Source organism: Rhinolophus sinicus, chromosome 17, assembly GCF_057876585.1.
Source record: "Rhinolophus sinicus isolate RSI-liver-muscle chromosome 17, RSI-T2T, whole genome shotgun sequence".
NCBI classification, from domain to species: Eukaryota; Metazoa; Chordata; class Mammalia; order Chiroptera; family Rhinolophidae; genus Rhinolophus; species Rhinolophus sinicus.
The window spans coordinates 197269270-197292269 of NC_142517.1; the positions used below are offsets into that span (position 1 = coordinate 197269270).

At 51.9% G+C, this 23000-nt stretch overlaps 1 protein-coding gene and 1 pseudogene across 2 annotated transcripts; both read right to left on the bottom strand.

The window, feature by feature from the left end:
- Window positions 1–368: 368 nt before the first annotated feature.
- LOC148754906 (large ribosomal subunit protein eL31 pseudogene) lies at window positions 369–4094 on the bottom strand (annotated as a pseudogene).
- Window positions 4095–5279: 1185 nt separating this feature from the next.
- IHH (Indian hedgehog signaling molecule) lies at window positions 5280–11777 on the bottom strand. Of its 2 annotated transcripts, none has more exons than XM_019741749.3 (3): window positions 11077–11777; window positions 8412–8673; window positions 5280–6686 (listed from the first exon to the last, which is right to left on the bottom strand). In XM_019741749.3, the coding sequence occupies exons 1-3, from the start codon at window positions 11386–11388 to the stop codon at window positions 6028–6030; spliced, it is 1233 nt and encodes a 410-aa protein (XP_019597308.1). In that variant the 5' UTR covers window positions 11389–11777; the 3' UTR covers window positions 5280–6027. The 2 variants fall into 2 exon arrangements, with proteins under 2 accessions (XP_019597308.1, XP_074169605.1); XM_074313504.2 differs by lacking the exon at window positions 11077–11777 and adding an exon at window positions 9748–11053.
- Window positions 11778–23000: the final 11223 nt, after the last annotated feature.

Genomic DNA, 23000 nt, shown 5'->3' on the forward strand with positions numbered 1-23000 from the left:
CAGCGCCCACGCACGGCTGACAGTTGGTACTGGCTGTCAGCTGGTCACTGGCTAAGCTATGGAGGCAAACACATTTCTACCGCAGCTCCAGCTTGGCAACCTCAGAGTAGACCCAAGCAGAAACTACACGGCCTTTCTAGGCTCAGGCCAGATTCAAGGGAAGAAGAGAGTCAAATAATCGTGGGCATATTTTAACCATTGCCACTCCCACCAAAATGGGATTCTTTCATAGCATCTAGGGCATTATTCCTCTGAGACCGATTTCCCACAGGTTCTTGGCCACCCCCAGCCCCATCAGAGCTTTTAGGCTGATGCTGGGTGTGACTTCCTCCCATTCTTCCGGGATGGTGACTCATCACTTCCCACCTCCCTCAGTTGCTACTGCAGGGGATTTGGAGTCTGGTCTGGACTCTGCTACTGTATGGCGTTGGGAAAGTGACTTCACCTCTCTGCAAAGTAAGAGTTAGGAACAACCTCACTTCACAAGCTGTTAGGATTTAAAAATGTGCTGTAAACAGCAGACCTAGCACGATTGGTGCTCATGATTATGGAAGAAATAACTATGGGCAAGTCATTGTCCCTCTTGGAGACTTGGTTTGTTTACCTCTGAAGTGGGAATAATTCCCTTATCCCGTTTCCCCATGCAGATGAGAAGAGGTCTTAAATGGACAGAGGGAGGACCCGCCAGAGGTTAAGGCTTCCTGACCCCCAACCTGAGCAGGAAGCCCTCTGTTTCTATGCCCATCTGAGGGGGGATTCAAAGTGCGTGCGTGGCAGCCTGGGTGTGGTTTGGGGTGCGCAAGGTGGGGCTGCTATCTGCCTGACCCAGCCTTATCAGGTCCAGGCTGGCCACAGCTTGGCCCAGTAGAACAAAGAGGCTTTGAGAGCCAAGCTGGAGTGTGGGATATGGAGCCAAGCCCCAGGAGGCGTGTTCCACCCAGGGTGCAGAGGACATAGAGTGGGGGCAGCTACCACCACCAAGCCCTGGGGGAACCCAGATATGCTGCATACATACCCCAGCGTGACCCCTGCACGAGGGTCTCTCCTAAACAGGCTTTCTGGAGCCAGGCCAGAAGACTTGCCTTTTCTAGTTGGATCTCCTGAGGGGACATTTGCTAAGATATTTTTAGTGGAGGGGTGCCTATTTCCAGTTACCACTGGGGTGCAGGTGCTAGCTACAGGCCTGGTTGCCTAAACGATTGTTGCATTAGGCCCAGCCCTTCCCAAAACAGCATCAGTCACTGTCAGAAGCCACCCCACCAGCAGGCAGCACCTTCAGGCTGTGGGGGGAGAGGGTTGAGTGCAGGCCCACCTGGCTTTGGAAGGGCCATGTTCGGGGAGATTGGATCTTTCCAAACAAGAGAGAGAAGGCTGCAAGGAAACTTGGGGATGGGTACCCGAAGAGAGGCCTCAGCACAGACAAGTCAGGGAGCCAGGGTCCAGTGGCCTCGATATGGAGGGCAGTGTGTCCAGGCAGCTCCAAAGGCCTCACAGCCAGGAGGTTCCCCCACTTTGTCTCCTGTACCCTTACACTCCAGTTCTCCCTCTCTCCAGCTCTCCCTGAAGACTGTGGACTAGGCACACATCCTGTGTCTTGCCTGGACTGGCCTGTGAGGGCCTACTCTGAGTCTCTTCCCCATGCACTTCTGGTGTTGGGGGAAAGACAAAGAGAGCAAGTGTCGCAAAGGTCCCTTGAACTCAAGTAGACCAGCCCTGGGCAATGAGGCGAGAGGACATCTATATAGGAAAGCCCTGCACGTCTGCCTTACAGGTGCAGACACTAAGGCCACAGGAGGGCCAAGGTCACGGGCGCTGGGCATGGGGGAGCTGGATCTCAGGCTTAAAAACCTGAAGTTCACTTGGGCCCTTTCCTCACCCTCACTGTTCATCCAAACAGGCTTCAAGTTCTGCCCATTTTCCTGCCTAAATGTCCACAATCCATTACCTTCTTTCTGACCGCAGCCACCTCTTCAGTCCAGGTCACCAACTTATCTCGCCAATAAATGGACTCCCTACTTCCATTGCTGCCTTCTCTGGTCTGTCCTGCACTCTGCAGCCGGGTGAGCTTTCTAAAACAATCTAGTTGTGAGCTTCCCTGACTTCAAACCCTCTAGGCACTCAGGATAAAGTCCCAATGCATGGAACCCAGGCTCTGTGCAATCTAACTCTGCCTCAGCTTTGCAAACCCTCATGCACCAAACAGCTTTGCAATGCTGACCTGATAGTGGTTCCTCCCAGCCCCCAGGATCCCTCAAGCCTTCAAGCCTTTGCATTTACTGTGTCCTTAGCCTGGATCACTTCCGTGACTCACCTGCCATGCCAACTCCTCCGTACCCTCCTTGCATGAGCCTTGTCTCCAGTCTTCATAGTTCCCGGTCTGTCTGCAGCATTCTGCTAGCCCCTGTGAAGATGTCAGGCACGACACTCAACACCTGGTGTGGACATCCAGCCACACGTGCTGCTCCCTACCGTCCGCTCACTGAGAGCAGGGGCTGCCTCTTTCTCTCACAAGGGTGCCTGACATGGGGGATTTAGTAAACCCTGACTGAACAGGTGAATGAAGATCACGGCTGTGGATACAGCAGCCTTGAGGACGGAGTGTGGGCCCGAGAGGAGAGGCAGGCATTGGGTCCATAGCTGCCTGGGCCTGGGCACTATGGTTAGCCTTCCTCTGTACCTTGGCATCGTGCAGAGAGGATGCTGCGAGCTGAGTTCCAGGGAGAGGGAGAGGGGGCCACCCCACTGCAGAGGAGGAGCGTGGCTTTCCAGGATGTCTCTCCTTGTCTCCCTGCGTGCACAGTCTCCTCAGATCTGGGCCCAGGAGTCCCGGAAAAGCTGCAGGACCCCACCTCCACCCCCAGGTTGGTCTTTTTTTTTTTCTTCTTCAGTTTTATAACTTTATTGGACAATCAGCAGTTAGTTCTCATCCACATGCACTGTTTGTAGATTTTTGAAAGTGGTGACAGGTATGTAGGTAACCAACGTATAGAGCTTATTTGGTGAATCTTCATCCTCTTTACGCTTTCTGGACAACTGTACCCGGATGCGGTGTGGGACATTTCTCATTCCTCTGGCCCAGACAGCTTTGGGGTCAGTGCGCACATCTGGAGTTCCCATCTCCTTCATGACAAATTTCCGGATCTCTTTGAATGCCCGAGGGGCACGCTTCTTGAAACCCACCCCAAAGATGCACTTGTGAATGTCGATGGTGTCTTCTCTGGTCACTGCCTTCTTGATGGCACTTCTTCTTCTTGCCACCCTTCTTTGCGGGAGCCATCCTGCAGGGCCCAAGTTGGAAAGCCCAAGTTTGGTCTTTTGAGGGGCTGAATTCAGACACAGTTCTTTCTAAACCTTTGCAGCCTTCTGTCTGAAGAATGAATGTGGTTTCAGAGGAGGCCCATCTGGGATAGAAAGGTCTGGGGATATCCAATGGCTCTGTCTGCAGGACAGAGTGTGCCCAGACCCAGTAGGAGAGGCAGCTAGCCACCATCATTCCCCTGCTCCATAGGAAAGAGCCTCTCTCTCTCTCTGTCTCTCTTTCTCTCTCTCTCTTTTCATCTCTCTCTCTCTCACACACACACACAGAATGTCTACAGGGGAGAGAATGTGCAAATGTGTGGACAAGAGTATCTTGACTTTTTGTTTCTCACTGTAAATGAGTTCATGGACATCTGGTTCCTGTGAGCCTGGTCCGTGAGTCTGCCACAGAGCAATGAGTCCACTTTAGATGTTCTAACAAAGCAGATTTCTAGGCCTGAAATGTTAAGAGTACCTTCCAGAGAGGACCCAAGTTCACCAAGGGAAAATCTTGTGGTAAAAACAGTGGGCCTTAGTGGGAGAGGGGAAAATGGGTAAGGAGGAATCAAATGTATGGTGACAGATGGAAACTAAACTTACGGTGGTGAGCACACTACAGTGTATACAGATATTGAATTATAATGTTATGAAAATTATATGTTATTAACCAATGTTACCTCAATTAAAAGAAAAAGTGGGCCTGAGAGCCAGATGCATGGGTTCAAATCCCGCTTCTATCACTCGCTGCATAATCTTGGGCAAATTATCTAACCTCCCTGTGTTTCTGTGTTCTCATCTGGAAAATCGTAATATTATAGTATATACCACGTAGGGTTGTTATGAAAATTAAATTGGTTCTTCGTGTAAAGCACTTAGAACAATGCCTGGCAACATGGAGTCTTCATTAAATGATAGCAGTTATCATTCATTACAGCCTGTGGGGGCCTATTTCCCCCCAGATGACTTAATCCCCAGGGAATGGAGTTTTCTCTAGAGTTTTCCTCCATGGAGGTGGGGGGTGGGGAAGGTAAGAATCTGAACAGTCACCCCCAACACAGTAATCTCTGTGTAAGGCTAGGACCTGGGCAGTGGTACTCTCTAACAACTGGCTCTCCACAGTGGGAAGAACGTTAATTTGTATCATACCCCAATTTCCATGGTGTAAATAGTCCCACATTAGCCTATTTCAACTGGCTCATGAAATTCCTAAAAATTTACCAATTGTACCACTGGGCCTGGGAATCTCAACTGATCTCTAGTGAGCGCAGGAAAACCTGCTTTGGAACAGAGAGACCCAGAGAAAACGAAGAAGAGGGTCATGCTGTTTGGGCAATAAACTGGGCCTTCTCTAGACTAAGCAATGTTTCTCAAAGTGTGGTCTGTGGACCATCTGCCCTGTTTGGGGTGTTTGTCAAAGTAAGTTCCTGGGCCTCGCTCTGGATCTATTAAAACAAAATCTTGGAAATGAGACCAAGAATCATTTTTCAACGAGCTGCCCAGGTGATTCTGGGGTTTGAGAACTGCTAAGTAAAGGACCCCTGACTTATCCAAGAAGTCAGAATGAGCCACAAGGGCAGTGAGCTCTCCAGAATAGTTTCCTACCACAGCCCATTATCCACAGTGAAGAATTAGAAAGCCAGACCCCAGGAAGGACCAGAGTAAGCAGGGAAAGCACCTTGACTAGACAGAGCACGAGAGGTGGTTCTAGATGAGCAAAATGACCGTGGACTAGACCTCACTTTTTTCTCTCATCCAACCGTGTTAAGGCTGACCTTGGGGTCCTCATGCTAAGGCCTGGCCTACCACACAGCACAGCTCTCTGTTGGGACTTTGCAGAGCTACTGGTAACAAAGGGACTGCAGAGGGGGTGGGAGCGCTGGAGGTTTGTCCTTGGGAGAAAGTGAGCGCACACCTGGACAGGCCCACCCCTGGCTCCAGACGCTCCGTGTACGGACCCTACTCAGCATCCTGGACTCTAGGGCTCTAACAACTTAAATAATTTTTATTACAAAAAAGAAGAAAAGACCAAGACATCCCCAAAACTCTCCCATGGGCTTCCCCCTCGGTGCCAATAAATAAGGTGGGGGAGACTGACCGGAGGAGGGGTGAGGGAGCTTAGCCTGGGCAGGGGTGGACAGGACATCCAACCCACTCCCTTGGTCCCGGGCACTACGATCACATTGGCTGGAACACAGAACTCTGTCCACTGACAGCAACAGTCTCTGGATGTGTCCCGAGGAGTGTGGCCAAGGAGGAAGGTCACGGTCAGGATGGCGGCCCCATCCTGCGGCCTTCTCAGCTTCGGGCAGTATTGAGTCCAGCCAGCTCCCTGCTGGATCTCAGGGAATCTAGCAGCATCAACTGAGGTGCAAGCCCACCAAAGCGGGGCCTCGGACAGATGGAATGGGCCCTCCCCATTGGGGGAGGCAGGTATAAAAAATTGTAGAGAGCTGGCTGGGTTGGGACCCACTGTGCCAGCCTTGAGGTCTATAGGATAGGAGGATAGACCACCCCCCTTGCCAGCTCAGCTTTCAGCAATGTCACTACACCAGGATGGGGGAGGGGGATGCTGGCACTGCTCAGTCAAGTCACAATGGTAAAACTCTGTGGTGGAAGAGGTGGTGGGATCCAGTGCCCTCTGCTCAGGTCCCTTACAGGGCCAGTACCCTCCTGGCGGGGAGGCATTTGGATCCAGTTGGGCAGTTCCGGGAGGGCAGTGGAGGGATCTTTTCAGCTCCCTGGCCCGGCCATGCCCAGCGAGTGGAAGCTGTTCTCTTCCAACAAGAGCTGTCCCAGGCGGTAGAGCAGCTGGGGGTACCAGTGCACACCCTCCCCCGGGGTCCAGCTGCCCCACGCCAAGCTGTGAAATAGTCGCAAGGGCCAGAAGGCCAACTGAGCCAGCCGGTGGTCAGCCACGGCCGCGAAGCAGGAGGCCACCACATCTTCTACCACCAGTGTCCCGTGCCTTGTTAGCGGGGCATAGGCCCCGAGGGCGATGTGTGTGGAGACAGCCGCTACTCGGGCCGGCTGCAGGCCTGGCATCCCAGCCACCAGCACATACTGGCCAGGCTGCACTTGACTGGCAAATGTGGCCTGGAAGTGGGCTGCTGGTTCTGTGTGATTGTTGGCGGTGAAGAGCAGGTGGGCAGGCGTGAGTGCCAAGCGGCGCGGGGGGTCCTGGGTCTCGATGACCTGGAAGGCCCTCAGCCTATCTGGCTCTCGATCCAAGAAAATGAGCACGTCGCTGAAGGTGGGCTTCCCATCCTCCCCCATGGCCAGTACCCGGTCTCCTGGCCTCACGGCTGACAAAGCCACACGTGCCCCACTCTCCAGGCGCACCTGGGCTCCAGCAGGGAAGCAGCCACCTGTCTTGGCTGCAGCCGAGTGCTCTGTGGGAAGAAGGGGCATGAAGCGGTTACTGCTGTGGAGCTCAGATTCCTGTCACAGCCCCCCTCCCCAGCCCAGCCAGAGCTCCTCTTGCTCCCAAAGAGGCCCCATCACCATATCTTGGCCCCTGCCCCCACTTCCCATGCAGCCTTGAACCCACTCCAACCCACAATGTGATCTTCTGCCCGCCTCCCCAGTCTAATCATTTGCCAATCAGAGCAGCATATTGTAGCTCCAGTGAGTGAGGAGGAAAGGGCCTTCCTGAAGTCCAAGTGGACCCCCACCCCCGCCATCTGCTCTCAAGCCTGACAATGCTATGAAGCAGAGGGCCAGAGGTCAGCTGAGCCAGGTGGTGGTTTGTGGTCAGCTATGACTTGACACCCAGAAAGCTGCAGCCTCATAGAGAAGGAAGAGTCACTTAGATCCTCTGGGGTCTGGATGTCCCATTATTTCTCACCCCTTGATCAGACACTCCCCCTGATCAGACAAATTTCCCTCTCAGACTGACACACCAAGTTCTGTGCCAGTGCTGGCCCTTGGAGTCTCTACAGAAGTGGGTGGAGGACCAGCTGTGGGGTGAATACAGACTCCAGGGAAGCCTGGCTCAGTGGGAAGGGTGAAATTGTTGTCTTCAGTTCATGTGTGTGTCCTTGTGCAGGGACACGACACAGTGGCATCAGTTGGTAGGATGGAGAACAGTATTTGGGGGTCAGGAATAATGAATGGAAGTGGCCACTTGGGGAGCTGGCTCCAGGCCAGTGTTTGCAGGTGAAGAGTAGATGTAACTTGAAGTAGATACCATTGGCAGGAAAGTGCTGAGGGGCAGGGTAGGGAGGGGTCATGTGGTCATCCCCGTGGGCCCAGGTGGGATCAGCAAGAGTAAAAAGCAGGGCTGTTCTCAGTGTGCCAGGTCTGCAAGTGTGACTACTGCATGGTGCCAGCGTGGAGGGCTGAGCCTGCAGCCCTATGGAGTCAGTCTGGCCGTCACACAGGAACCATGTGAAGCATCCGTGACTGGGTTCAGTGTGGGTGACAGGGATACTGACAAGATTTGAAAGAGGGGTGAGGCCCCTATGCCTGCCAATTCGGATCAACAAGGCGGCAAATCTGGGAAAATCCACTTTATTGAGTCCACTCTGTTTATTCTGGCCCTCATGGCTGGCTTTGCCCCCAAAATGTTCAGTTTCAGGACCCTGAGGGAGAGCCTGGGGACGCCTGCGCCCCCTGGGAGGAGCATAGGTGGTGCCCTAAAGGGCCTGACCTGCAGCCCAGTTGTGGGTTCTGAACCTGTGGGCTCCTGGCTCCTGGTCAGGGGTGCATGTTGGTGTCTGGGCACACCCTGGCCCAGGCCCCACCATCCCGCCTCGGTTCTGCACCACACTGGGTGGGGAGGCTGTCTCTGTCACAGCCTGGCTTCCACATCTGTCCAGCTTGCTCTGTCTTGCATCTCCTGCAGCAGGCTCTGGACTGTGGACCTCAAGGTCGGCACCCAGCAGCGCTGGGACAGGGCCCTGTCTCCCTAGGCTCCTGCCATTGACACTACCAGGCACGGGAGGTGCAGGCTGTCACAAGCAGAAGCGAGGAGCGCCGCTGACGTCCTCTTTCCCGGGGTTCCCGCCTCCATCCCCTGGCCGGTCTCTTCACCTTCTCGGCCCCAGCGGGCCCTGCGCCTCCTGCCCACGCCCTGCGGCCCCGGCCCCGGGCCCAGTCCCCTGGCATCCGCTCACCGGACTTGACGGAGCAATGCACGTGGGCCTTGGACTCGTAATACACCCAGTCGAAGCCGGCCTCCACTGCCAAGCGCGCCAGCAGTCCGTATTTATTGCGGTCGCGGTCCGACGTGGTGATGTCCACTGCGCGGCCCTCGTAGTGTAGAGACTCCTCCGAGTGGTGACCGTCCTCGTCCCAGCCCTCGGTTACCCTCAGTTTCACGCCGGGCCACTGGTTCATCACCGAGATGGCCAGAGAGTTCAGGCGGTCCTTGCAGCGCTGCGAGAGGAAAGCACGGAGTTAGGGGAAAGAGCTGGCCCGCGCATACAGATGAAGGAGCAGCCTCACGCTGGTCTCTCCCACTGGTCTCTTCCCACTGCAGTTGGGAAACCGGGGAGGGTGCTCTGTCCCTCTCTCAGGAACAGAGAGCCCTAACTTGCTTCCTTCTTTTCTAGAATCCGGCTGCCCCAGGGACCTGGACCGCATGGTGGCGCCACAAATCAGGAGGGCGCGTCAAGTCCTGCACCCTTGGGACTCCCTTCTCTCATAAGTGGCCCCTCCCTCCTGTGCGCTCCCTCCCCCGCTCGGAGTAACGATTCCTCCACAGACCTGGCTACACCGCGCCTATTTCTTCTGTCTCACCGAGGCACTGGAGACCAGGGACTGCCCGCTACCTGGAGGGTGGGGGTGGTAGCGAGCCAACTGCCTGCGGCTGGCCTTCTAGGCGTGTAAGGCCGGAGGTGCCCAGTAGGTGTCACCGTAGCCTCAGGGCTGAGGCCCGGCCACACCGGCCCTGGAGGCACGGCAGGTGCGGAGCCCCAGTAGCGTGGGGGTGTGTGGAAGGGAATCCGGGCCTGCCTGGATCCGTCGGGGGCCACAAAGCATTCCTGCTGGGACCCTCTTATTATCCAAAACCCGCCCGCACCCCTGCCTGGGATTCGGCAGCCCTGGAACCAGAAGCTGGTGGAAAGCCCAGCTCCGGGCCTGGCTCGCGATGGAGGGCGACCAGAAGCGTCTCCCCCTACAAGGGTCGCGGCGTAGTTGATAATCCCACGCAACATCCTCCCTGAACCCAGAGCCCTCCGCACCTCTGCGCTGCCCCTATCTGGGAAGGGACATGAGAAACCCAGCTTCTGATCTCAGGGAGCCGGCTCCACGCTCCGCCTTACATGGGGTGAGAGTAGAGCCGCGACCCAAGGGAATTACGGGAGAGACCACCTGTCTGTGCTGACTCCCCGCGTGCCTGCAGCCCAAGGGACCCTGCAGTTGACTGGGGGGAGGGGACCCTTCCACAGTCTTTGACTCTGAAATGCGAGGTGTCACCAGGTGTGGGCAGCCCATGTCTCAACCTACCCCCACTCCGCAGAGCTCGGCCCCACAGACCCTTGGACTCGGTCTCCCAGGAGCCAACAGCGTCCACAACCGAAGGCCCGGCTCCCTGGCTAGCAGCCTAGCTGAGGCGCTCACTGCCCCGGAAGGGAGCTCCGCATGCTCTTGCCTCCAGACTTCTAGCCCCCCACCTAATGTCAGGCCGCGGGCCCCTGCTCCCCGCCCCTCTCTCCCCCGCCACCACCCTCCTTCCTCGGGTCCAGAGCCGGGGCGCGCGCTGTCAATGATTGCCCAGCCCGCGGCCCGGGTCCTTATCTGCATTCCTCCGCGCCCGGCCCGGCCCGGCCAGGCCACCAGCCAACCTTCGCCCCGACACTGGCCGGCCAGCCCCCGCGCCAGGGCGCATGCTGAAGGTCTAGCTGCTTTTCCTAAAGCACCTAGAACGCGAGCTGCCTGCCTGCAGGAGAAGTCCCTGGGATACCAATGAGGAAGGGGACGTAGCGTAGATCTCGTGCCTTGCGGACTGGGGTTGCAGAGAAGAGAGGTTGCCCCACCCCACCCCCACCGGCGTTGGGCTGAGCACAGGTCCTGTTGAGAGCACGCAAGAGACTAGCTTTAGCTCTGCTCCCTGCCGCCGGCATCCCAGATCCTCTCTTCCAATCCTCCCCGTCCCCGCCACCAAGCCCAGGAATCGCCCAAGTTCTGTCCCAAAGCCCGAAGGCCCCGGCTCCCCACCCTTCAACCGCAGCTGCACCACTAAGCTCTGAACAGACACGTGGGCTCACCCGACAAGTTCCCTTTCCCACCTCCGCCTTCCTCGCTGTTCCTTAACCCCAGAACCCGTCGGGACGCTGCTCCAGGAGGGGGCAGCGCAGCGAACCAAGAGCGCGCGTGGAGGAAAGGCCATGGGGCCCTTCGCGCCGGGAGCTTCTTCGCCTCGGGGTGCCGAATGGCTTCGAAATGAAAGGGGCGCAGCCTTGCGTGGGGTTAGGCCGCTAGGGACCGTGTGGGTACCAGAGGCGCAGGAGGCAGCCGGGGCGAAGTACCTCCGGGTGCCGCCTCTGACCCGAGCTGCTAGAGCTCCAGGGCAGAGGGACCGCCGCCAACCCGCTGGGCTGTGGCGCTGCTCAGCGAGGAGCTCTTCTCATAGCCCCCCGCGGGCTCCGGGATGCCGACTCTCCCGCCGGGACCCCTGGCCAGCCCATCTCGGGCAGGAGGCAGCCGGGCTTGGCGAGAGGGGCAGGTGCCAGGGGGCGTGCCAGCCAATTGAGAAAAGGTGCCAGGGGGGCGGGTAGGGCCGGACAGGTGGCAGTGCTTCGGCGGCAGCGCCCTGCGAGGGCGGGTAGCGCTCACCTGGGTCATGAGGCGGTCGGCGCCCGTGTTCTCCTCGTCCTTGAAGATGATGTCGGGATTGTAGTTGGGGGTGAGCTCCTTGAAGCGCTCAGAGCTGCGCGCGATCTTGCCTTCATAGCGCCCGCTGGCGCCCAGGGTCTTCTCGGGCACGTTGGGGCTAAACTGCTTATAGGCGAGCGGCACGAGCTTGCGCGGCGGCCGCCGGCGGCTGCCCACCACCCGGCCCGGCCCACAGCCCCGCGCCGCCGGCACCAGCAGCAGCAGCAGGAGCAGGCAGAACCGCAGGCGGGGCCGGAGCCGGGCGGGAGACATGGCCAGGGAGCCTGGGAGAGCGGTGGGCGAGGGCGCCTGGTGGGCTGATGGGTGGGAGAGTCGACCCGGGCGCTGCGGGGGTTCAGACGTCCGGGTGGCTCCAGGGGGCTCCAGGTGGGGGCGCCATGAGCTGCGCGGCGCAGCGCAGGGCCGGTGGGACTCAGGTGCGGGGCGGGGGCCCAGGGCCCTGGTTGGTGGCGGCGCGCTGTCCCCCTCGGCGCCTCGACTCTGAGCTGCCCGGCTCGCCGGCCGCCAATAAATAGGCCGGCCCGTTTGTTTTGGCAACGCGGCGGCGGCGGGGGGCGGCGGGCGGCGGGGCTGCGGGCCGCCGGGCTGGGCTGGGCTGGCCCGGCCGGCGGGCTGGCGGGCCCCGCGGTTAGCACCCTGGCCCGGCGGTCAGGCGGCTCGGGCGGAGCGGGAGCTGCTGCCGTCTGCGGCGCAGCCCGGGGCCGAGTGAGAGGGGAAATGGAAGAGATCCGGGCTCGCGCCCCGCGCAGACCGCACCCTACCCATGTCCCTGCCTCCTGTGCGCTCGACAGCGAACCTGCAACAAGGGCAGCACAGCCTCCTCCCCCTCGGGCGGGCGGCCCCGGCACTAGCCAGCCCTCGTCCCGCTCGCTCCTCCGCCGCGCGTCCGCCCGCCCGCCCGCTGCCCTCGGCGCCCCCAGCACTGCCTGAGTTTGCCCTCCCCTCCCGGACGCGCCCCACCCCGCCTTGGCCTCGCCTTTGGGTTCCCCGCGGCTCCGGGGTGCCTCGCCAGGCGCAAACCTCCCTGACAGGAGCTGCCACCCCCACAGCGACCGCAACCCACGGCGCGGCCGGACGCGAGGGGCGGGGGGCAGTGGCCGGACCGCACAGCCGCCTACGGTGTGCCCTGCGGGGAAGTAAACCCAAAAGACAGGAGGCCGCTAGTAACCTGGTGCCCCACCCTCGCCCGGGAGACGCGCCCTCTCAGCCTGGTGGAGCTGGATTCTGTATCAACCCGGCGCACATCCCACGGCTGCCGGGCGTGAAGCTGGGAGTGGGGCGACCAGCCTTAGAAGAGTCAGTCGGGGATTTTGAATTGGAAACACTGTTAAAAGGAACAAGATGAAATTGCAAAGGGACAAGCCCAGGTGTAGCGAGAGAAGAGCAGGGAAAATGGTGATGTCGACAAAATACACGAGCAACCCGCTTGGCAACGTCAAAGAGCAGCAGCGCAGATCTCAGTGACAGGGGCTGGCTAAGGATGAAAAAAAAAGAAAAATTCAAAGCCGGTGGCGGGTGGCGTACAGGAGCTGCTAAATAATTACTGTCTTAGTTCTACTTTACAAATTAACAAGGACAGAGACTATGTAGAGGCAGCTGGAGAAGTAAACATGGGTTTTTAATATGCCATTCAAGAAAGCTGAATGAATTAGGTTTCATTTTTCTAAAACAAGAAAAGGCAAGTTTGTTTAAAAAAACAAAACGAAACAAACACGACTAACACTACAAGCAACGTATAGATTTGGCAGCAATGTAGTCTACAAAATCAATAAAGATAGAAATAAAAGGGTGAGAAATTCAAAGGTTAAAAAATTCTCTTTCCAAGACTATCAATACAATAGGTATCATATTATTGATACTTATGTGCCCAATAAATGGAAACTATTACCGGTACATACTATTATACCAAATATTCTACTTGCATTATCTAATTTAAACTCACAACCCCAAATATGCTATTATCCCCATGTTAAAAATGAAGATTTGGGAGGATAAGTAACGTGCTCCTGGCTAAGGAGCCAGAGGGATTCAACCCCTGGTGTCTTACTCCAGAGCAGATGTATTGGCCGTCTGTGCGGCACCCCCTCACCCAGTGCAACCTCGGTGTGGTGTTGAGGTGGCTTTTCCCAGAGGTGCTCACATTTCTCTGGATGGATTTGGTGAACGCAAATTCAGAATTGGAAGGGACTCAAGAGAGTGCTTAACCCAAGCACTTCATATGACACAGAGGGAAACAGGCCCACAGCAAGGAATTTAGGATGGCCCCACCAGGAGTGGAGTGGCGACTGTCACTTGGAAACAAAGAGGATTGTTCCTTTTTTCCTCTTTGCCCACACTTTCTCCCCATGCCCCACTCCTTATATTAACATTCGGATTCTAGGTCTCTGAGTCACAGCTCACTCTAATGTTGTTTCTTTTCCTTGAAAGCTTTCAAAGGGCTTTAACTTATGTTTTCCAGGGTTCAAGAACTATCCCTGCAATAGTCCCCACCCCCTCCCTATTTCCTGCTCAGATTTCTGGGGCAGACCACGCAGCTAGGTCAGTAGTCTCCCAGACGAACGGGCTCCCTGTTTTTACGGAGTTTCAAAAGAGAAAATCCATAGGCTTCCATAGTCACCCATCCAAGTCTTGTATAATCATTTTCTAAACAAGTTTTGCCTTAAGTTCAATCTTTCTTTCCTTCTCCCTCCCTTTCTAATGCAAAATCAGCTTCTTTCTTCTTTCTGGCCTTAGCACCTAGGGCCCGTTCTGCTGCTTAGATCTCCTACGCGTGGTCTTAAAGAGTTGTTAGATTCACTTTCAATCTTCTTTTCTTCAGTGAAAGACAATTTAAGATTCTCTCAGAGGCTCTAATTTATAACCATTTATTAACTGCCATTCTCCCTCTCATTTCTCCTCTTAAACTGTGATCCTCTTGAATACCAATCTTTGGGGAAACTCGGGATCAGCGTCAAAGAAGAATTACTTATGTAGTGCTGATGGAGCTTTGCATAAGGGTGCTTTTACAGCTGCACAACCTTTTTGGTTTAGATTGTGCTCCACTAAATCTAGACCCTCCTCGGCCTGGCTGGTTTAGGAGCAGGGGTGTGTACTGGGAGAAGCAGATGGGGGCTGCCATTGATCAAGTCTTCGCTCTATGACAGGTGCTTTAAGCACTTCATAAATGTTCACAATAACCCTCTGTGCGCAGCAATTATCATTCTCATTGTCCAAATCTACAACTCCAGCGCTCTAGAAATAAAGTAACTTGCCTGCAGTCCCACTGTGAAGATTTGAACCCAGAGCTTTTTTTATTCCAAAGCTATAGTCTTTTCTCAGAACACAATGGTGGTTCAAGACCTGCAGCTCAAATTTAGTCCAGTCTCCTTCAGTGGAGGAAGGGGGAGAAGAAGGTAGAGATCAGAAGCATCATAATTTCTGCAGCAATGACACTGGAGCACTTTTAATCCAAGTTGGGGCCTAAGCACCCTGGTCAGAAACTGCCTATTGTTCTTAGCTGTTCAGAAAATGAAGGGCAGCTTTTGAATTGGGCCAATCTGTTAGACCTCTCAAACAAAGTCTGCTTCTTTTCCTGGTCACTGTCAGGCTCTTGCCAACAAGAAAACTGGAGAACTGAGGTTTGCCACCCTGGAGGCACCAAAGGCCTGGGGTCGGAGCAGCAGTGACAGAACCTGATCAGGGCACCCTACATCTGAGTTCTGGGCCAGTTAGTAAAATCACTTTTCTTCTCTCACTTTTAGAGCTCTTGCACCCCTCAATCATCTCTATTTGGAAAAGAACCCGGTAAAATTGATTTCTTTGGATAATATGATTTTTTTTGTTTATAAGAGTAAACATTGGAAAAATAGGTCAGAAGGAAAGAGAGGAAAATACACCATAGAACCTGACCATTTAAACATTTGTACACTACCACATTAGTATCTTAGTCAATCTTGAATTTAACGCTATAGTACAAATCTAGTGTACTTATAGTGATATATTTATATATACATATGTGCATATGTACGTGTAAATACAAAGGTCAGACAATTAAGTTCACGAACTCATCCTAGAAAAAGTGCTACACACCTCATTGCTGAATATCACTATGGTCACCTTCGAAGTACTCCCCTTGGGAAGCTATGCACCTATGCCAGCGCCTAGTCCACCCTTCAAAGCAATTTTGGAATTCTTTTTCTGGAATGGACATCAGGGCTGTCATTGTATTACACTTGATGTCCTGAATGTCATCAAAATGTCTTCCTTTCAGTATTTTTTTTTATCTTCATGTAAAGAAAGAAGCCATTGGGGGCCAGATCAGGAGAGTAGGGAGGGTGTTCCAATACAGTGATTTGTTTACTGGCTTAAAAACTTCCTCACAGACAGTGGCGTGTGAGCTGGTGCATTGTCGTGATGCAAGAGCCATGAATTGTTGGCGAAAAGTTCAGGTCACCTAACTTTTTCACGCAGCCTTTTCAGCACTTCCAAATAGAAAACTTGGTTAACTGTTTGTCCAAATTCATAATGAATAATCCCTCTGATATCAAAAAAGGTTAGCAACGTCGTTTCAACAAGTTCGTGACCTTGTCAGACCTCGTACGTATGCACACGTACAAACATACTGTGTAGGTCTATCCTGCCTAATCAGCTACACCTTTTTTCCTCCTAATCCTGCCACTTGACCAGATGAGTCCTGCTCTAAATCTATGGGTACTGAGCCACAACCAAACAAGTTTCAGGAATGTAGTTAGTCCAATATCTTCCAATGACGCAGTGCATGGCAACCTTGGCTCAGTAGAAAGAGCACTAGGCCTGAAGTTGGCAGATCTGCGCCTGAACACATCCTTTGATACCTTCTACTGCGTGGCCTTGAACAAGTCACTCGACTTCTCTGAATTTTTGTTTTCTCATCTATAAAGTGAAAATTAATACCACCTACCTCATAGGGTTGTTGAGAGGGTTAAAATATAAGCTGTAAAGTATAAATCTCAGGTATAACTCATTTTTATTCTCTTCTGGGTTCACTAGTGGCAGCCACAGTTCTGATTCCTATTAGCCTTCTAGGGGAAAACATCAAGATGTTCACATACGTGTGCCCCAAGACAGTAGTGGGGGTAGTTGCTGTAGTAGGAGGCGCTACTTCTTTCTATTAGGGACCATCTGCTTTCTGCACACTAGTATAATAGGCACATAAGGAATACAGAAGGCAAACAGAAAAGTAAAAGACACAGTTTTTATCCTCCAGGAATTTACTATTTAACCTTAAAAATAAATCGTGAAAATCAAAGGCAGTTACAAAGCCATGAATGCCACTCATTTATAAATGAGTACCAACTAATGCATCTTAAATTAGACAGGTTAATAGGTAAGATGAACTTGGTCTAGAAGAATATGGAAATAAGCCACGCTGAGCCAGGTTAGACTTCTTGGAGACATCAGTTCTGAAGGAGCAAAGAATGAAGAGGGTTCTCAGGAAAGGCCAGTGGCCCAAGCAAAGATGATGGCACTCGTAATAATGACAAGCCAAGTTGGATGCTCTAGTAAAGGGGAGAAAACCTAATGTTTTATCTGATGTAACCTTCATGAAACCTTATGAAGTTGACACCATTACCTTCATTTTATGAAGGAGAAGTTGAGGTTCAGAGCTTGTGAGTTGGAATCCGGGCCTGTTTGACGCCATAATAATCCAGTTTCTTGGTGAGTGATTCCTGGGACAAACATGCTGTGTTGTTGACCTTCGTTCCAGTCACTTATTTTCTCTCTAAATCTAGGCCACTCTTCCATTATCTTCATCTTGGGCTTTTAAGACCTCATACTCTGTTTGACTGACCACTTCTCTGACTGGTTGGGCTCACTCTGACTTCTATTGTGGATTTTTTGAAGAGGTTAGCAACTCCACCAAATGTAGCTAGATGCAGATATGGAAGCATACCTGTCTTGCAAGCCTCAGATGAGTGCAGAATGCGTTTGGAGCCACTCAAAAGTAACAATGCTTTGAAAGCTAGCTATTGATTAGAAATGGGAATGTCAAGTTACCTTTGCCCAAACAATAAGCTCATTACAAGGCACTTCAGAGAGATTCAAGCAATAAAGACCTTGCTTTGATGACTTCGAAAGGGTAGGAAAAGGCAGCAGAATTAGTTACAAAGAGAGTGTGCTTTCCTCTCAAGTCAGAGACTAAAGATTGTGAGACACTCTTATAGACAGAAAGACATTTGTAAAAATAAACACATTTCTGTAAATGGATAACAATGTGTTTACTAACGAATGGGTGTTACTTCCACTCCAGTGTCTCTATTTGGGAAGAGATTTGTTGCTTAAAAAGCATCTTGGAAAACAGTCCAATAAATGTTCAGCAAAGGAGGAGGGGGATACTACTCCTAACATTCAAGTGACACACTCCTGACATGCCTGTCAGTGTCCTGTAAGCGAGTTTGTACCTGTCCACTCACACTCTCTTACCAGTCTCTCTTGGTAGAGAGAGCACCTTGAGCAAGCTGGGGACCTGTAGCCACAGAAAGAAGGTATTCAGTCATTTGCTTTTAAATAGCTTATATTCTTAGTTTCTGCAAAATGATAAATTCATTCCATTAGGGTTATAGCTAACAAAATGGTATTTAACCCCCATTCTCACCTTACAACTGGTTGCTGCAAACAAAAAAAGATTACATTCATCTATACCCACAAATTTCTAAAACCACTTCGAGATACAGCTGGTGTGAACAGTTGTGTGTATACGTGCGCATGTGTGTGTGCGTGAGAGATCAATCTGTCTTCGTTTATTCAATCAACAACTATTTTTGAGCACTTACTAAGTACTAGGCACTGTTCCAGGTGGTGGATGTGAGAACAATAAAAATAAACAAACAAAGATTCCTGCCCTGATGGAGCTTTATTCTACTGGGGAGGCACTGGGGAAACAGACCATTAAAAATAAGTATAAAAATAAATAAAATTATATAGTGTGCTAGAAAGGAATAAGGAAGGACTCTGAGCACAAAACATAAAACGGGATAAAAGAATTGGGAGTGCAGCCAGCTTGTGGGGAGAGCGTGTGAGGTAAGGAGGCAGGTGCTTCTGCTAAGTGGGGGGGTCAGTGGAAGCCTCATTGAGAAGGTGTGACTTAAGCAAAGACCTGAAAGAGGTGAGGGCTTCAACTAAGGGGATATCGGGGGGAAGAGCATTCTAGGCAGAGAAAACTACCTAGAGTAAGGCCCTACCATGCTTGCATATTGGAGAAACAGCAAGGAGACCAGCGTGATCTTAGATGAAGCTTGGGGAGAAAATGGAGTAAGCTTGACTTTCTACACTCTGATGGTGAGGGTGTTTTTCAATCTTTTTATAAAGCTCAGAGAGAAGGTAATTTACCCTTCAGAGATTTATGTATTGACATGTAAATATGGACACAACATAGTTAAGTAAAAGCAGGTAACAAAACAGTATTTATACACACAATTCTTTTAAACTTTTTAAAAGAGATACATAGTCATGGCTCTCCCTTTTCTACTTCATACACTTGAAAAATTTGGGGAAAAAAAATCTATCCTTTTACTATCATCTTCAGATTGTAGGTTCCCTGAAAGCGGGAGCTATGTCTTTGTGGCCATAAATATGTATGCATGTATATAATGTATATACATAATGTATGGATGTGGCGTAATGCCCATTGGTGGGGATGCTAGTGAGTAAGCATTTGATATATATGTGTATATGGCTTGAGTAAATGCATGTTTAATGATTCCTGTTTCTTGTTGAATATGGGGTTTTCAGTCTCATTCCCAACACATTTCCTACAAACGTGTGCCATTACTTTGAATTCCTTTGACCTAGGATTTTCCTGTGGGATGTTCCCATTTGCAGTTCAAGCCCACGTACAGTATAAGGTTTAACCAACCAACTTGGTGTCTTACTTCCCCCGCGTGGTCAGTAGTATGGTTCATTCTCTGCTGCTTCATCTTGGGGCTCTTACTTCCCATTGAACTCTTCCCACTAGTTATCCAAGTTGTTTACCTGTCAAAATGTTTTCCATCATCTTTAGATCATTGTGATGTCAGTTTCATACCTGCTTCCATTCCATTTGATGACTGCCATTAAGTTAGTTTTGAGATTCCTATCCAGAAGCATACATACTAGAGTCTCACTCCCAGGAACTATTTTCCAGATATCTTTCTGGTGGGAAGGAAGCTTAGCTACCACCAAGCAGTCCCTGCTTTAAAATGGCTTTGATGAATGACCCACAGGTGCCATGCCAGTCCCTGAATTATCACATAGCACCCGAGGTGAGAAACATCAAGTGCTCTTTGTTGTTTCTCCATCCCCACCCTATATGGACAGATTAAGTAAATATAGTTTCGTTTGGCACAGTTCTGCTGTTTCATTCTTCAAATTCTAAAAATGCGCGTACACTTTGACCATTCAATAGTGCACGGTGCTGGAGCTGGGGCCTCACTGTACTTCACCTCATTGACTGGTGACACCTCCAAAAAACAGTGTGGCTGCAACTTGTGACCGGTGCCTCCTGGGTGCATCACGGCCCAGTACAAACTCGAAGTTGGCCACTGCACAAACCAGGCGCCCTGGTTAGCAAGAGGCATGTCCTCTGCCTTTTGCTGAGCATATCTCCGTGTTCGTTTCCCCCTTAAGCACAATCCAGACACTGCTCTGTGCTTCTTTCTAATTATGTAAATTATCCTGCTACATTTAATTCACTAAAGAGAGAAACATAATGGATGTCACCACTACCAGAAAACCACTCAAGTGGGTGTATTAGCATCACCTTTATGCATCGCCAGAGCATTGTTATTTGTATTGCTGTTATATGACGTTACTAATCAAGCAGAAATCCTTATTGCCACCTCCCTTTCCCCTAACCAGTGCCCTCCTGTTCCTCCAATATGTGACATAGGACCAATGGTATTGCTTTGGGCCCCGGACGCACCAGGAAGCCATACTGAATGTAACTGGCGGTCTCTCCTGCTCCTCTGGCAGCAGTCTTTTTCTGTCTTGAATAAGGGATCTGTTTCCTAGCAGGATTCCCAGCCAGGGCTGCTCTAGAGCCCTGTACAGAGACTCAGACCTTGCGGGGCTTCCCCACCAGCTCCAACTCCTTTCACAGCCCTCTGCTCGCCCTTCAAGGCCTGGGGTGGGAGGGCAAAGGCAGGACAGAGTGCCAGACAAGAGGATTACCCTTCCTCTGCTCCATTTTCCCTTCTCCTGTCACCGATTTCTGACTGCTCTCGATCCTATCAGGGGTCCATAAAGCAAGGAGGACTCTGGCCCTGGAGAGGGGGGTAGGGGTTAGACAAACAGGCCAGGGAGGCAGTTGGTTGAAATTTAACCACAATATTCTTGGTCTCTATTGTTTTGAGTGAGGCCCAATATTTCCACAGCAGGATTATAGGATCTGATTAACCATGTTAGACAACAATGCCGAGCTGGGATGGGCTTCCCCTTCCAGCTGCCAATATGAAAAAGTAAATACAACACCCAGATTTCAGAAGGGACTCCCAGCAGCCCCCAAGCCTTGCTCCCCAATTCTAACCCTTTTTGTCCCCAAAGTGAGGGGAGGGAGGAAAAGTATGGTACGGCATGCTCCTTTAACTCCTGGCCCTTGGCCCAGCAGGACGAGTAATCTGGGCACAATCTTCCCAGGTGAGTCAATGGCTGTGTGCTCCCCACCCTGGAGTTCTTCCAGTGCCTCTTCCGGGTTCCCCTAGGCTGGCCCAGATCCTCAGGAACCCATGAGAGTTAGGTGCCGAGGCTAGCCAGCAGTCATTCAAAGGACGCAGGAGTGTGGAAAGCACAGAAAAACCTGTTGGGCCCCAGGATAGAGAAACTGAGTGCGGGTAGAACTTAACAGCTTGGGAGAGGAACTGAGCCTTTGCTAGAATGTTTTGGTGCTAGCTAATGAACTCCCATGTGCCAGGGTAGAGACATAAGAATCAAGGAGAAGCATAAAGGCCCACCATAAAGCAAAGTCTCGGGAGATAAGAAAAGTATTCCTCAGAGGGTCTGGGATGAAAGATGGAGGCTAGATGGGTTTGTCGCTCCTCAAGTAGAGAGGGATTCCCTCTCGCTCACACACAGACGGGCACCCCATACCCTCCCTCTCAAGGTGGGATCTTCTGAGGCCCTCAGAGAGAACATGGAAGAAAAATAGAGCATTAGAAGGAGCCGTTGACAAAAATACCCGGGAGCAGCTTCCAGGAGGTCATAGCAGCTAGAAGAAACCCTCCCTCCAAAGTGTGGGCTCCCTTCCCTTCTGGCGTTCTCTCTGTATCTAAGTGCCTGGCACAATCCATTACAATATTGTGAGCTCTTACATTTACAGATGTCGGTAATGGGACTAGAAACCAAGGGCTTTGAGCTGTACGTGTGGTGCCTTCCTTGCAGTATGTCACTCACTCCTTTTGAACAGTTTCTTCTTCAGGAAAATTAGAACATAGAAAAACATCAGGGCAGAGCTTAGAAAGGCATATCCTGATTGTATCAATACCCAGTTAAGATACAGTTGCACGCCTTAGTAGTATAAAACCACAGTGATATTTTCTGACTTAGGGATAAAAACTGACCCTGTCCTCAAGGCGTATAATATAACATAAGGATGAAAACAAAAAGCACACAGGAGAGGTGTATGTAAACACAGAGTACATTAATAGCACAAACAGTGAGGGGGGTAAGCAGAAATGATAAAGGGAGTGTCCCACAGCATGAGGAAGGGTTATTAAGAGGGTTTTAGGTTTCCCCTATACTCTTTGGAGCAAATATTCCTAGTTTTGTCAATAGGAGAAAATGAGGGACAAAATAATTGGAGAGAAGAAAATGCCCTGGTGACCATGTGAAGAGCAAGATTAAATCCGAACCAAGAGAAGAGGCACCGCCTTTTCTATTCCCGCTCCTCCTGCCATCTTTGTACTGAGAATCACACATGGGGCTCCTGCTCATCTCCCAGGGGACCGGAATGAAGGAGGAGCTAAGGGTTTCGGAAACTGGGGAGATTTGAATGAATAGGAAGGCCAGAAAAGGGAGTTCAAAGGTACCACAGGATACAATTGAGGAGGAGGGCTGAGTATGCAGGAGATTTGAGCATCTCTCCTGACCCAGTGCTCACTGTAGGGGACCTGCCCCAGACCCGTGGGACGATCTTGGTCTGACAGGGATGGATTCTCAAGTCCAGAGCAAAGGAACACAGATTTCACACTTTGCCACTAGGAATTACACCCTAGGAATTCCGGGGCTAGCTCCTCAGGATTCAGTGTGAAGATGGAGGCTGTAGAGGATCCTTCCTACCTTCTCAATAGCTTCACTATCCTTTGGAAACACTCCTTAGTCTGGGAGATTGGCTGCCTAGTGACAGGAGAAAATGACCCCAGTGGGATTTTCCAAGACCCAGCTCGGACTCTGCCTTCAACGACTGCTGGGAAAGCCCTCCGTGAGGCCTGAGTAAAGGAGGTACTGCCCAGCTGGAGAGCTAAGGGATGAAGCTTTCTCTTCCAGCAAAGAGCTGGCCTGTCCTACGTAGCTGACTCTGGGGGAGGGGTGAGCCCGCCAGCCAGGACAAGTGGGCCTTGCAGCCTAGGTGGCGCTATTTCTCTACTTTTTAGGTCCAGTTCCTGCAGGAACTTCCTCGAGGTCCTTACTCCTGCTCCTGGTTTGCTGGCTTGCTCGTGTAAACCACCTTATATTATTTTTTTTTCTAAAAATACTCCAAAGCAATTGAAAGAGTCCCTTCTCCCACCAGCCAGCCCTGGCCCCAGCCCCGGCCCCGGGGAGCGGGCGGGTAGGCGGGGAGGTGGGCCACTGCTTTATTAAACACAGGGAAAACTAATATTTACGGAATAAAATTTATGGAGCAGCCACGAGAATTCGACCCTTTTATGTGCATG